The following is a 16,653-nucleotide window of genomic DNA, read 5'->3' as shown; positions in this document are numbered from 1 at the left end:
GAGTCGGCAAATTGGCTGTAACTGTTAAGGCTGATTTATGGTTCCGCGTTACACCAATGCAGAGCCTACGGCGTAGGATACGTGGCACATACGTTGTGCGTCGCCGCATACCCTACCCCGTAGGCTTCGCCGTACCCTACGGCGTAAGCTCTGCGTCGATTTAACGCAGAACCATAATTCAGGCTTTACAGCCAATCAGCGTTGGCTCACAGCCCTGATGCGTTCAGGACAGTTGTAAAGTACGAATTAGTCTACACTGGCCGCACAATGCACATTTTACCGTAATTATAGCCTACAATTTACGATTATATATGAACGTATCACACAAAACGGGGCCCTATCATTGGGCCCTATGAGCTTGTGGGCCCCGGGGTGCCCGCCCCCTCGCCCCCCTCTGGCTCCGCTACAGGTTCATAGACTTTAACCTGGGACGTGTGGTGCTCTTGTTTCTATTTTCGTCAGCACCGATGCATCAGTGGATCAGTGAACTAATTCTGATTCTGTTTCTCAACCCAAATGAGACCAGGATTGTTGGTCCCGTTAGATCGAGCTCAGCTGGTTTATCTGTCCGGTTATCTTTTATCTTCCTGTTCCCACCCGTGTCTTGTTCTCACCCGGATCAGCCGGAGCCCCCGTTCTGTCCGGGTCTTCTAGATCACAGAACAACCTGATCACCTCGTGATTGTTTTTTTTTCCACGAGGCAGAACTGGGGATGACGCAGGTTCTAGGGGAACGACTTGCTGCTAAAGCATGAAGCTGCTTCTGTTTTCGTCTTTGACGACATGTCAGGAGTGCAGCTCCCTGATGTTGTGAGTGTGGCCCCCTCCCTATAACTGTATAAAGGGGATATCACATGTCTTGCGTCACCGCTCTTGTATGGTTGAGTATTTGACACCAGGCTTGGAGCCAGCGGGCGTCCGGGGGGGACGGGGACGGAGGGTTACGTGATGAGACTCCAGTTAGCTCGGAGCCAGGTTAGCTGCTGCCACGGGAACCGTTGCCATGACGACACAGGGAGCTGAGCACAGAGTCCTAAATGCTTGTAATTCATCCAGTTAAGGTCAGACGCAACTTTAGCCGAAGGCGGTTTGTTCTCTCACAACAAATCTGCACCGTCCCGTGTGAACGAGCCCCCCCCCCACCTCCATCCCCCCCGGGTCCTTCAGGCAGCAGATGTGACTTTCCTGGTGATGTTCTCTAGGGAATCACATCAGGTGATCGTTGTTCCTCTGCAGTGTTTTTCTCTTTCTTTGGATGAATATTTAACGCTAGAGGGGCATTTGTGTGTCCATTTATTTGTTTATTCAAGTTTCAAGTTTATTTGAAATACATCATTGCATAACAATATGAATTATGATGTTTTTTACACTTTGAGACAAGAGGACTGTTCTTTTGAAAAAATAACAAAAAAATAATCAACTGTCAAACAATGCTAAAAAAAAAAATTTAACTTTTTATTTTTATACCTAATTGTTTAAATTAACTATTTATATTATTATTATTATTATTATTGTTAATATTATTATTATTATTATTATTATTATTATTATTATTATTATTATCATCATCAATATTATTATTATCATTAATTAATTAATTATTTGTTTATTTAAAAGGATCCCCATTAGCTGACGCCAAAACGAAAGCTAGTCTTCCTGGGGTCCAGACAATAAAATACAAAATCAAAACATACAATCTCAATTCATAAAGTACATTTAAAAAAAAAAAATCCAACAAACCCAGTTTATCAGTAATACGAAATAAAAGAAAGAAAAGAATATTTACTCTAAATCTCTGTGCATAATTAATAATAATAATAATAATAATAATAATAATAATAATGATACATTTCATTTGTTAGGTGCCTTTCATGGCACTCAAGGTCGCTGTAATTAAATTAAATTATATTAAATAAAATAAAAAATAAGTAAAAAAAATAAAATATATATATATATATATATATATATATATATATAATCAATTCAAATCGGTAATTCAATTATATTCAAATAATTTTGCATTGTAATCCTTAATTATCTTGTCTTTGTCTTTCAATATATTTTTAAAACTCAATAGATATCTACATAATTTCTGTTCATCACAAAGTCCATTCCATAATTTGACTCCCAAAAATGAAACACATCTGTATTTAACATTAATCCTCACCTCCAATCACCACCAATCTCACCTGGAAGGGTTTTCCAATATGCAACTGGAACACCCTTCCAGGTGAGATTAGTGACGTCAAATGATGAGTTTTCCCTCTGAAACATCTTTTGTTGGATGCAGGAACCAGTTAAAAAGCAGTGGACAGCTGCGGGGGTTCTCACACTGAAACGATGATTTCTCCCTGTTTCAGTCATTCTGATCACAATTAACGTCATGTAAACTGATAAAGGGTGAGAATACAAGCGTCCGGGCCATCGTGAATCCAGAACCGCCTCGAGCAGCGGTGGAAGTGCGTCACGACATGTTTCTCTGCCTGTTTTGGCCCAGATTTTACAGAAAGATCATCAGAACTGCAGAGGTAACACGAGTCTAAATAAGCTGACGGTGTCACAAGAGACCCGACTGTAAACTGTTTACAGCCGCTGTAAACGCCTCGGCTCGGGGTTTAGAACCGGCCCAGAAGCCTCGGCGCCGTGTTTACGTGAAGCTCGGAGCGAGAACTCGTTATCCCCGATCATCAGAATCAAGCCCTGCCCCCTCTAGAGCTGCTCTGCACATGCAGGAAAATCTGACACCAACTTTATGTAAATTAATTCAACTGCCATTCAAATGTGGCAGCAGGTGAGTCAGACTTTACCTGCCTGTTTCAGCCTCACCTGTTACCTGCCAGCGCTGCATGCTTCCTGTTACCTGCATCGTTCACCTGTTACCTGCATCCTTCACCTGTTACCTGTTACCTGCCAGCGCTGCGTCCTTCACCTGTTACCTACATCCTTCACCTGTCTCCTACATCCTTCACCTGTTACCTGCATCCTTCACCTGTTACCTGCATGCATCACCTGTTACCTGCATCCTTCACCCGTTACCTGTATCCTTCACCTGTTACCTGCATGCATCACCTGTTACCTGCATCCTTCACCTGTTACCTGTATCCTTCACCTGTTACCTGCATCCTTCACCTGTTACCTGCATCCTTCACCTGTTACCTGCATCCTTCACCTGTTACCTGCATCCTTCACCTGTTACCTGCATCCTTCCCCTGTTACCTGCATCCTTCACCCGTTACCTGCATCCTTCCCCTGTTACCTGCATGCTTCACCTGTTACCTGCATCCTTCACCTGTTACCTGCATCCTTCACCCGTTACCTACATCCTTCTCCTGTTACCTGCATCCTTCACCTGTTACCTGCATCCTTCACCTGTTACTTGCATCCTTCACCTGTTACTTGCACCCTTTACCTGTTACCTACATCCTTCACATGTTACTTGCACCCTTCACCCGTTACCTGCATCCTTCACCCGTTACCTACATCCTTCTCCTGTTACCTGCATCCTTCACCTGTTACCTGCATCCTTCACCTGTTACCTGCATCCTTCACCTGTTACTTGCATCCTTCACCTGTCACCTGCATCCTTCACCTGTTACCTGCATGCTTCACCTGTCTCTTGCATCCTTCACCTGTTACCTGCATCCTTCACCTGTTACCTGCATGCATCACCTGTTACCTGCATCCTTCACCCGTTACCTGTATCCTTCACCTGTTACCTGCATGCATCACCTGTTACCTGCATCCTTCACCTGTTACCTGCATGCATCACCTGTTACCTGCATCCTTCACCCGTTACCTGCATCCTTCCCCTGTTACCTGCATCCTTCACCCGTTACCTGCATCCTTCCCCTGTTACCTGCATCCTTCCCCTGTTACCTGCATGCTTCACCTGTTACCTGCATCCTTCACCTGTTACCTGCATCCTTCACCCGTTACCTACATCCTTCTCCTGTTACCTGCATCCTTCACCTGTTACCTGCATCCTTCACCTGTTACCTGCATCCTTCACCTGTTACTTGCATCCTTCACATGTTACTTGCACCCTTTACCTGTTACCTACATCCTTCACCTGTTACTTGCACCCTTCACCCGTTACCTGCATCCTTCACCTGTTACCTGCATGCTTCACCTGTTACCTGCATCCTTCACCTGTTACCTGCATCCTTCACTTGTTACCTGCATCCTTCACCTGTTACCTGCATCCTTCACCTGTTACCTGCATCCTTCACCTGTTACCTGCATCCTTCACCTGTTACCTGCATGCATCCTTCACCTGTTACCTGCATGCATCCTTCACCTGTCACCTGCATCCTTCACCTGTCACCTGCATCCTTCACCTGTCACCTGCATGCTTCACCTGTTACCTGCATCCTTCACCTGTTACCTGCATCCTTCACCTGTCACCTGCATGCTTCACCTGTTACCTGCATCCTTCACCTGTCACCTGCATCCTTCACCTGTCACCTGCATCCTTCACCTGTCACCTGCACCCTTCACCTGTTACCTGCATGCTTCACCTGTTACCTGCATCCTTCACCTGTTACCTGCATCCTTCACCTGTTACCTGCATCCTTCACCTGTCTCCTGCATCCTTCACCTGTTACCTGCATCCTTCACCTGTCTCCTGCATCCTTCACCTGTTACCTGCATCCTTCACTTGTCTCCTGCATCCTTCACCTGTTACCTGCATGCTTCACCTGTTACCTGCATGCTTCACCTGTTACCTGCATCCTTCTGCATCACCTGTTACCTGCATCCTTCACCCGTTACCTGCATGCTTCACCTGTTACCTGCATGCTTCAGCATCACGTTACCTGCATCCTTCTGCATCACCTGTTACCTGCACCCTCCACCTGTTACCTGCATCCTTCACCTGTTACCTGCATCCTTCACCTGTTACCTGCATCCTTCACCTGTTACCTGCATGCATCCTTCACCTGTTACCTGCATGCATCCTTCACCTGTCACCTGCATCCTTCACCTGTCACCTGCATCCTTCACCTGTCACCTGCATGCTTCACCTGTTACCTGCATCCTTCACCTGTTACCTGCATCCTTCACCTGTCACCTGCATGCTTCACCTGTTACCTGCATCCTTCACCTGTTACCTGCATCCTTCACCTGTTACCTGCACCCTTCACCTGTTACCTGCACGCTTCACCTGTTACCTGCATCCTTCACCTGTTACCTGCATCCTTCACCTGTTACCTGCACCCTTCACCTGTTACCTGCATGCTTCACCTGTTACCTGCATCCTTCACCTGTTACCTGCATCCTTCACCTGTTACCTGCATCCTTCACCTGTCTCCTGCATCCTTCACCTGTTACCTGCATCCTTCACCTGTCTCCTGCATCCTTCACCTGTTACCTGCATCCTTCACTTGTCTCCTGCATCCTTCACCTGTTACCTGCATGCTTCACCTGTTACCTGCATGCTTCACCTGTTACCTGCATGCTTCACCTGTTACCTGCATCCTTCTGCATCACCTGTTACCTGCATCCTTCACCCGTTACCTGCATGCTTCACCTGTTACCTGCATGCTTCAGCATCACGTTACCTGCCAGCTCTGCATCATTCACCTGTCACCTGTCTCCTGGCAGCTCTACTACACATTGTTTTGTGTTTTTTGAGCATATTAAAGCAGAGTAACCATGTTGAGCAGGGGTGTCAAACTTATTTTGCTTGGCGGGCCGGATTTGACCAATTTTTTTCTCGCGGGCCGCACGCTCAAAACAACAAAAACGGTGCGAAAAAAAAGTTTTCTTATTCTTTTTTTTTTCTATTGTTATCTAATCCAATATCAGTTTAGTTAATTTTAAAGGAAATATGCACTTTGTTTACACTGTAATTATGTAAAATATATTTCTTCAGGATCTTTTTTCCCGTTTTTTTCAAATTATGTAAGATACTTTTAATATCATTAAAAGCAAAATCTTTCTTATTACATCCGAGAGTGTTTCTTTGTGATTTAGAGATTTTTTCAGTACAATTAAGTGTGTTTATTTTTAAAAATTGTGGGCCGAAAAAGTTAGCACTTCTCTTTTAACTGTTTTACTTTGTCACTATCCTCGTATTCAAAACTGAAATTCTCCGGATAAATATCTTCTATCATCTTTTTTAGCAGTGATATTTTTCCTGCAAAAATATATAATAGTAGTCAGTTAATAAAAATAAACGACCGTCTACAAAGAAATAAAATCAGCAAATGCATTCTAGAAACCTAAAAAAGTGTCAAACTGCTCTCTTTGTGGAATAACGATGGATTTGTAGAAGAAACTTCTCGCGGGCTGCATGAAAATCTCTCTCGGGCCGCATGCGGCCCGCGGGCTGCACATTTGACACCCCTGATGTACAGACTCAGCACCTGTAACCGTGGGCGACGGTGCGGCCGGCTCTTGCGTTCGTGTCATCAGCAGCTCTGAGAGTTTCCAGATAAACGTTCTCTGGGAAGTAAACAGTGGCGATGACAGAGACGTTATTGTTTTCATCCCTGAGCAGCTCTGCGAGTGCTTCCATGTGTCTGTTTTCTCCTCTCGGCCCCAGATCCCCACAACAAACCGGCCGCTCGGCTCAATCCCTAAATTGTGGGTTTGATGGTGTCTCTGGTATTCTCTCCACGTCCCCACGACTATTAACTTAATGATTGCTATTATGGTTATTAAAGTTCTCAAATCCAGAGCTCTGAACATGGTTTAGCTCAGGCACGGCAGCCTGGGAGGGGGCAGGGTTTTCTTCTTCTTCTTCTTCTGTTTTTCTTGGTCGATGGTGTTCAGACCCTTCTCTGGTTGACCTAGAAATTCAGAAACATGTCTCCTGTTTTCCATTTCTGTGCTTATTTTAGTAGGAGTCCATCTCGAAGCCTAATAGGATTAACTTAAAATACCAGCTCGACTAACTGCATTATGGGTAATGAAATGATTATAAACATTCTGGACGCTAAAAGAAGATGTCATAGGACGTAAAAACAAGTGAGGCAAGGCAGGTTTATTAGTATAGCACAATTCAACGCAAGGTAATACAAAGTGCTTTACATCAACATTAAAAGCGGCAAGACACAATTAAACAGTAAATAATAAATAAAATGAAAAATAAATAGTACAAGTTGTTAAAAAGTAAGGGCAGCAGGTACATCTCATTCTTACAATGGCAAGAATTACGTTTCTATACGGTCAAAACGTGCAAAGACCGGGTCAAATCCAGTATTACAAAAGTAATCTGTAACAATTCGTACAGTGAATTAAACCAATTTGACAATTCTATGCCACAAAGCCTGTTTCCAGGTCTTTATTTCACACAACTTGGCTTTTAACACTTGAGCAGAGTCCCGTTGTTATTGAGGCCTCAGGAGGTCGACAGACGCCGCTGCAGGAAACATAGATGCTCTGCAGAGCAAACATCGTCCCCCCCTCAAACTTTTTGTCTTTTTGAGCTTTTGAACTTCCAAATGAACTGCAGGACACATTGAGTAATGACCACTTAGGTGGAAATTACAATCCTCTGCAGGAATAATAGCAATTCATGGTGGATTATATTTATCTGAGTTCTGCTCTCTGACCTCCTGGGAGGTCCGTCGCCGCGGTGACGACTTGCCGGAGCCCAGGACAGATCAGGCGGCATAAATATAAATATATATATATATATATATATCTCAGTGGCGGCTGGTGCTAACAATATTTGAGGGGGTGACATTGGGGTGTAACGGTACACAGAAGTCACGGTCAGGCACCAGCTTGGAACAATGGGGAAAAAAGAAAGGTAGGAAATAATATTCTGGCCCTTTAATTTAGAAGAATGTAACCATTTACCAATTATGGCTTATTGGTATTGGTTTTAGTGAAGCAGTTCAGTTCTGCTGCAGTGGAAAAAGAAAACATGTTTAACATTTCAACAAGTCCACTGTTATTTTCTATTGTTTTTTTCTTCCTGGTTTGGGTTCAGTTTATTTTACACAGAGAGAAGAAAAACATTAACATTTCCATTGTTCTGTCTGGAACTTATATTATTTGAAAAGATAATGTTCCTTTCTTTCAGATATTTGATCAACAAATATTTCAAAAGCAAGTGTTATTTAACCTATTTAAAACAAACATAAAAATCTGGTTTGTGTCGTTCAGTTTGATTTTCTAAAAAAAGACAGGGAATGAATTGTCTAATCACATTAGATTAATACAACATACGAGCGATACGTGCGTGCGTGCGTGCGTGCGTGCGTGCGTGCGTGCGTGCGTGCGTGCGTGCGTGCGTGCGTGCGTGCGTGCGTGCGTGCGTGCGTGCGTGCGTGCGTGCGTGCGTGCGTGCGTGCGTGCGTGCGTGCGTGCGTGCGTGCGTGCGTGCGTGCGTGCGTGCGTGCGTGCGTGCGTGCGTGCGCGTGCGCATATATGGCATATTTTGTTTGGTCATGTCACTTATGGTTTGGACACAACTTTTCAAACGGCAGGCGACCTTTCTACTTCCTGTGAGGGACAGTTTTCTCATCTCTTAGAAGTTCAGCATCGTAGTTTGATACTGGAATTAACCCTCTTCCCCCTGGGTGACGGGCCTGTGTCTCCTCAGCTGCTCTGGTCCTGGTCTCGGGTCAGCAGGTCCCAGTCCTGGTCTCGGGTAGAAGGGTCTAGTTTCCTCCAAACTCCCTGCTGATGTGTTGCCTCTTGTTCTCGTCCTCCTGCCTACTTGTGCATGACTCACCGCGGCACCGGGGCTGCAGCCAAGGCTCTTCTGGCTCCCAAAACTTCTATTTCAGCACTTTGGTTTGTTTTGCTTCGAGCTTTGAAATCTGACGCCGCTTTGGGAAAAGCTGCAGTTGTGGAAGCGGTGAAGGAGCCGCTGACGGTCGTGTTGCTGAGCCTCGCTCGGCTCGGAGGCGCTGCCTGCAGACGAGGCCGGGGGGATCGGGGGGTTAGATCAGGTCACAGCTCAGCGAGGGCTTCACGGCTCTGGGAGTCGGTCCCAAACACACATGCAGGTCATATTTGTCACTAAAATCAACTAAATTAATAACACAAGCTTTAATCTTGTGGACTCTTGACTGCTGCCCAGTGGTTCTGGTCAAACGCCACAGCAGACACGATAAATAAACTTTTACCAGAGCAAACTAGAGCAGCTTGCTTGGTCCTGGGTTGTGATTTCAGAACAAATGTATTTAAAATGCATAGAAATCTCTGCTGATTAATGGTAAGAGAAAAACTACTTTATTCTTTATTAACATTTGTAAGAAATGTATCCATATAAAAAACTCCACAGGTTCTAGGGCTGGGCGATTTTGGACAAAAATAAAATCCCGATTTTTTTTCTTTGAAAACCTGATTTTCGATTTCGATTTTTTTGGTAAAACTACAAAAGACAGTGGAACAAATTGTTTCAAATATTTTATCTTTATTTTTAAAGAAAAATAACAAACAAATGTCCCTATTGGGAATGAAGTGCAATTGAAAGATACTGTAAATCCTCCTTGAGTTTAGTAAAGTGACAACATTTACAATTTTCTTGACCAAACAAAGATGACTAGACGAGCTCTGTCTGTAATGCAGCCAGCTGCAAAAAAGGAAAATCCATTTTCCGGTTTTCCTTTTTTTAACATCGATTGTGATTAATAAATCCGATTTAGATTTAAAATCGATTAATCGCACAGCCCTAACAGGTTCTATACAAAAAATGATGTTACAGTTCAGAAAATCGTAGCTACAGCACAAGACATGTCAGAGGTAATTTAACTGCCAAAAATAAAGACAAACTACAGTAAATGAACGGTGACTATTAACATAAAAGAATTAAAATGGTTAGTAAAGAAACATCTCTTGAATAGATGCATATAAAACTTATTTAATTATTATTAAATAAATAATGTAGATAGTATATGATATATGTATGTGTATATATGTATATTGCAAACTATGATAACTATTAATTGTTTGAATTTGTTATAAAATGTATGAATACGTATTGTTTTATTTATATCTAAATGTTAAACGGAATGACTTTATTTTTTCTTTATTTTCTGTTTTTCCTTCTTTTTTTTATTTGCTACCTCTTTAGGTTTGATTTTAATTTTTTGTTGTAATGTGCTGTGTATTATGTGTCGGACCCCAGGGAGAATAGCTGCAGTTTTAGTTGATGGGGATCCAGATAAAACGACTCTAACCAACCCCCTCCCGCCCTGCAGACGTACATCGGCTCCATCCTGGCGGCGGTGAACCCGTACCAGTCCCTGCCGGGCCTGTACGACCGGCCGGCCGTGGAGCTGTACAGCCGCCACCACGTCGGGGAGATCTCCCCACACATCTTCGCCATCGCCAACGAGTGCTACCGCTGCCTGTGGAAGAGGCTGCAGAACCAGTGTGTCCTCATCAGGTGAGTGGAGGGGCTGTCGTCAACGACAATTATGGCTGAATATCGTAGGCAACGAACCTTTATCACCTGAGGAAAACGAGACGAAAATGCTGATCATGTGACGATAACGGTAATTAAATATATAATGCAATATCGCAAAAGAAACGGGACTAAAATGTAGATTACAAAATAAAAACTCTGCTAAAATGTGTCTTCATTTTCGTTGACCAAAACGAGATGAAATGTTTTAGCCCAGGGGTCGGCAACCAAAAATGTTTTAGATCCATATTGGACCAAAAACACAAAAAACAAATATATCTGGAGCCGCAAAAAATGAAAAGTCTTGTATAATCCTTAGAATGAAGGCAACACATGCTGCATGTTTCTATATTAGTTATAACTGGGGGAAGATTTTTATTTTCATTATGCACTTCGAGAAAAAAGTCGAAATGTCAAGATTAATGTTGAATAGGGTTGCAAAGGGGTGGAAAATTTCCGGTAAATTTCCGGAAACTTTCCGGAAACTTTCCATGGGAAGTTAAGCTGGGGAATTTTGGAAATATTCCAAATTGGAAACTTTCCATGGGAATTATGGGAATTTATGGGAATTTATGGGAATTATTGGGAATTTATGGGAATTTATGGGAATTAACTGGAAATTGGGGGTAATTTAAACAAACTGTATCATATCCAAACATAAATGTAAATATTTATTTTGTCATAAGCAGATATCCATGGTCCAATGGTTACAGAAAACCGTCTTGCTGGAGTCAGAAAAAACGGCATCAAATTTGAGGTAGCTACCACCATAATAAGCTAGCCTCTTAAATGGTCAATGAAATGAAAAATAGCTTTCATTTAGCACCTAACTTACCAGCTAGCTAGCTACTGTGTTAATACATTTTTATTTAATATTTGCAAGTTAAACATTAATACCATTATAGATCAAATATATTTACCCCATAATATTATCAAACCTTACTTGACTTTATATAGTCCGTGGGCTCAAATGTGTGGCTTCAATAGTCTTGTGCTTTGAGCTCAAATGTGTGGCCTCCAGGCTTCAAGAAATCACCTGTGCATGTGATGGAGGAATGCACAGTGCCTGTAGGGGGCGTGGCCTCAATAGCCCTGCAGTAAGCAATGTGCTGTGTGCATGTGATTGAGGAGTGTACTTGCATTAAATCTGGTTGTTTTAGCCAAGACTATGCTACAATATATTTCCCCCAACTATATTTAAGTTCCCTGTTAAGGGCCAACCTTCAATTCTGTAAATTTCTTATTTATTCCCGTTAATTCCCGTTAATTCCCATATATTCCCGTTAATTCCCATATATTCCCGTTAATTCCCATGGAAAGTTTCCAACTTTGAAAATTCCCGGAATTTTGCAACCCTAATGTTGAAGTACAATCTTGAGAAAAAAGTCGAAATGTCGAGAAAAAAGCAAAATGTTGAGGAAATAGTCAAAATTTTGAGAAAAAAGTTGAAATGTTGAGATTAAAAAGGAAAGGAAAAAGGAAGAAAAAAAGAGAAAAAAAGGAAAAAAAAGACGAAATAAAGGGAAAAAAAGGAAGAGAAAAAAGAGAAAAAAAGGAAAAAAAAGAAAAAAAAGGTCAAACACTTTGAGATGAGGCTAAACAGCTGCGGGTTGCTGACCCCTGGTCTAGCCTTAATGTCCATGTTTTCAGTAGTTTCCTCTGGTTTAGTTCTGCTGCTGGGTGAAATCACATCCTACTACTACTACTGTCATTTAGCAGACGCTTTTATCCAAAGCGACATACATCTGAGAGAACAAACACACCATTTCTTTTTAGGTTTTAGTTTTTAGGTGTCTATCTTGGTTGCCATTCCGGGGCTTGAACCTGGATCCTCCACCTCTGGCCCATCTTTGTAACCACTAGACTACCACTCTCTAGAATGAAACCCAAAGGTGTACATTGTTCCTATACACTAACCAGTGAAAAGGCACCGCTGGAACCCAGGATCTCCTGTTTACTAGACAGACGTCTAACCAACTAAGCCACGGCGCCGCCCGCGGGGAATCAGATCCAGAAGATGCAGCTGCAGAGTTAGAGGCTGATGCCGTTAACGCAGAGCTCTAGTTAACGTACATTAAAAACAAAGTTACAGAGAGAAACACGGGGATCTGCTCTGGGGGGGAGAAGAAAAAGATCCATCTTTGGATACACTTTCCTACAGAGACGTGGAAAAGAAAACCCAATGTGTCGTCCAAAAAAGATAAAAATAAATATGTTGTAAACTCAAATTAGAGTCCTCTGTATCTGGAATGAATGTATTCTTGAGTCTATAAGGTAACAATAATATAATAATAAGATAACCCTGTTTCAATTGTAAAATGGGTTTGGATAAATACAATCTTTGACTAAAAAGAGACAAAAATTGACAATTCTGACTAAAATGCTCAGATTTTTAGTCGACTGAAACTTGACACGACTAAAAGGAGAATGAACGTCACTAAAACTAATAAAAACTAAAATGATAGCTGGACCCAAGACTAGACTAAAACTAGAATTGAAACAGGCTGACAGAAACAACACTACAGGTGTGTAATTCAAGTCTTTGTGTTTCTCCATCAATTTCACCAAAACCCCAGTGGATTTATGCTGCAGCTCTGGGGATCCGGCCGGTCGTACCAGCTGTAAACTCCTTTATTCCTCCTCTAAAGTTGGTGGCAGGTCCGGGGGACACCCTGGCCGCGGTATATCTGCCTCTTTGTCCCCACTCTTTCCTTGTTGTTTGCCTACTTTGGCTCGGACGTTCCCCGTTCAGGATATCTGTTGCTCCTTTCAAGCCTAACGGCCCGGTGAATACGTCTTTGTGGTCCTCGCTGCTGCAGCGCTCCCCTGCCAAACACTTTGATCCAGTTTCAGGTCTCCTGGGTGGTTTGGCTGCAGCTCTGAGGATCCGAGCCCCGCGTGTGACAGACACACACACACACACACACACACACACACACACACACACACACACACACACACACACACACACACACTCTATCTCCATCCTGCATCCAGCGACTTCCTTCCTCACATCCTTCCTCTTTGATTTCACTTGGACAACTTTCACATCCGTCGACGCTCTATTGTTTCACTTCAAAAATGTTATTTTTATCTTCAAGGAAACATAATATTGAGCTCCCGATTTAGCCGAGAGCAGATGCAGGAGACGCTGGGGGGTCGTTGGGTCGGTGCTGTATTTAGAAAAACATTTTTTTTGGTAGTTATTTGCACTTTTTAGCCATTTATTTTATTAGTATGGACTTGTAACATACAGATTATTAAATATTGGCGTATACGGGTTGTTTTGATGCATGGCAAATAAAAATACTCCATAAAGTGGCAGTAAAGCCTGCAGAAATGTAAAGATATGCTCAGGCGGACCTGTTCTATGGTAGGTCATAAAGGGTTAAATAACATTCTGGTCAACATTTTGCTAAAGATTGAACAGTGAGATGAGAAAAGAGAGAAGGTTATCCTCCTTTAGATGTCAAACGGAAGCTGCGATGCTCGGTGCAGATTTAAGGTTGAGAGCAGGGTAACGTGAACCTGTGGATGGAGAGGGTTCAGGTGTGGCGCTGTTTGTACCGAGAGTACCGAGACACACAAGACCCCCTTTAAGACACAAACTAGAAATATTTGATGAAAAAGCTACTGTAAAAGTTGCTTCTCTTTATTGTTTCCAAATGAAAAGATTCAAGTATCTTTATTGTCATTGTTCATATTTCATAACAACGAAATTACAGGTACTTTATCGCGGGTGCTGGGCCTGATAGAAAGTGCAAAATAAGTAAAAAAATAAATAAATAAATATAAAGTGCAAAATAAGTAAAAAAAAAAAAAAATATAGAGTGCAAGATAAGTGAAAAAAACATAAAAAAATATATAAAGTGCAAGATAAGTAAATAAATAAATAAATATACAGCGCAAGATAAGTAAAATAAATAAATACACAGTGCAAGATAAGTGAAAAAAATAAAAAATAAACAGTGCAAGATAAGTGAAAAAACTAAATAAATATAAAGTGCAAGATAAGTAAAAAAAACTAACTAAATAAATATAAAGTACTAGATAAGTAAAAAAAAAATATATATACAGTGCAAGATAAGTAAAAAAACGTTTAAAAAAATATACAGTGCAGGATCCGTAAAAAGATAAATAAATAGATATAAATTGCAAAATAAGTAAAAAATAAATAAAGAGTGCAAGATAAGTGAAAAAAAAACTAAATAAATATAAAGTGCAAGATAAGTAAAAAAAAAAAATAAAAATATACAGTGCAAGATAAGTAAAAGAAAATATATATACAGTTCAAGATGAGTAAAAAAAATAAAACTAAATAAATATAAAGCGCAAGCTAAGTAAAAAAATACACTGCGAGATAAGTAAAAAAATAGATTAATAAATAAATATGAAGTGCAAAATAAGTAAAAGAAAAAAACTAAATAAATATACAGTGCAACATAAGTAAAAAAAAAAAAAGGATAAAGAAGCGTTCTGCTCCTCTTCCTCAGTCTGAGCTGCAGACGTCTAGTCGCAGTCGTGCAGTTGGGAGTCAGGACTTCAAAAGAAGTAATCTCATTTTTATAATGAGATCTTCCCGATAGAAAAGCCATCCGACAACAAAGAAGCACTCTTGTATAGATAAATAAAAACTCACTTTGTTTGGTTTTCACATGACCGGAGTTACGTCCACGAGGTCTCGGACACGGGAGCCGTTTTTCTGGAGCAGCAAACGTTATGAAACCTCTGCGTCAGTGGTTTATAAGGCTGTGGAGACCGTTGTGGAGACGGGTGTGGACACGGCACAGAGACGAAGGTCTGACTGAGCTCCGGTCGTCGCTGAACCCTCCGGCGCCCCACGGGTGACGAGTGGGGACAGAAATGTCTAAAACTGGCCAAAACATCCACAGATCAACAGCTGAACACGGCGGAGGTTGTATCATGGTGTGGGCTGCTTCGCTGTTTCTGGTTAAAAGTCACATTTTAAAGTAAAACGTGTCCCCTAGTTCCAGAAACTCAGGTCGGGGTGAGTCTCCTGGAACTGAGGAGATGATCATCTTAACCACAACGCTAACTGAGCTAAACGTCTGAGGGATGTTTCTAGCCGTCCAGAAACTCGCCTGACCCGCCTGAAGACGCTGGGGGACGGTTGAGATTTAAGGTTTAAGATGCTGCACTGCTGAAAGCGAGACTCCAGCAGTGCTAACGTGGCAGAAAAGTCTGCTTTTACGATGGTCAGAACATCAAGTTTTGGATTTAAAATAAAGGAAATTTTCCGCTGCTGACCCACCAGCCCAACCGAGGTCCAGTATCTTATATTTCAAGACAAGAAATCTAAAATATCTACCTGTCAATCACTTACAAACTACAATTATGTGCTCAGAATCTGATAATCCGACCCTTGTTGACGCTGAAATGCTGTGGACATTAATATGTATGTAATTCCTATAATAGAGCCTCAATAAAAACACAAAAGGGAATTAAAGCACATTTATTTATTTAAATATTTTCAGTTCATATACACGTTGGTTGTTTTCAAGTGAAACATTTACATTTTCTTTTTATTTATTTTCACTCATGTGGCTCTGGCCTTCACTGACTGACGACACAGACGCATGTTTTTGAGCGTCCAGCTGACGGACATCGTTCTTCCCCCGTTAGAGACACTAAAATCGCAGTTACACATCTTTCAGAACGCATAACTGAGCCCCGTCCTGCAGCGATTCTCTGTGGAGATCGTGTCCTGAACGTCACCTGTTTTTATTTATTTATTTTTTTTTTATTTCACCTTTATTTATCCAGATAAAAACCCATTGAGGTCAAGACCTCTTTTCCAAGGGTGACCTGGCCAAGGAAGGCAGCAGCACACGTCCACACACAAATAACAGCAATCACGTAATAAACATTAAAATGAGAGTGAAAACTGTTAGCGAATAAAGTGCAATAGTGGTGACTTCAATAATATGTAAAAACAACTTCAGAAATAATTTTAAATTTAAGAACACGGACACATGTAGTTTAAAAACACAGGCACTGCCGAAAGGATTCCCGTTGTCGTTTTTTCAGAAGTGAGCGAAAGGCTTCAAAAGAAACAAGTTCAGGCATTTTCAGTTCATTTTGACATGTGTGACCGACGGTAGCGGCTGAAGGGAAAAGCTTTACATAAACACGGGTTCATCAGTTCACAGGCTGTTGTAACGCGCCCGACCCCGAGCAGAACTAGCGTCGGCGGCCGAGCTGCCGCCAGGCCGCGGCCCGGTGCCTGCAGACCCCCCACGCGTCCCGCCGCTCTTCTGCCGGCCTGC

At 41.9% G+C, this 16,653-nt stretch overlaps 1 protein-coding gene across 1 annotated transcript in view; it reads left to right on the top strand.

Annotated features, from left to right (window-relative positions):
- LOC133452180 (unconventional myosin-X-like) overlaps positions 1 to 16,653 on the top strand; it is a 105,099-nt gene that overhangs the window by 26,403 nt on the left and 62,043 nt on the right. Inside the window, exon 4 of the mRNA XM_061731401.1 lies at positions 10,161 to 10,348. Coding sequence (XP_061587385.1) covers positions 10,161 to 10,348 — 188 coding nt within the window. The remainder of the gene's footprint in view (positions 1 to 10,160; positions 10,349 to 16,653) is intronic.

Source organism: Cololabis saira, chromosome 10, assembly GCF_033807715.1.
Source record: "Cololabis saira isolate AMF1-May2022 chromosome 10, fColSai1.1, whole genome shotgun sequence".
Classification (NCBI taxonomy): Eukaryota; Metazoa; Chordata; class Actinopteri; order Beloniformes; family Belonidae; genus Cololabis; species Cololabis saira.
This window is presented reverse-complemented; position numbering and strand designations above follow the sequence as displayed.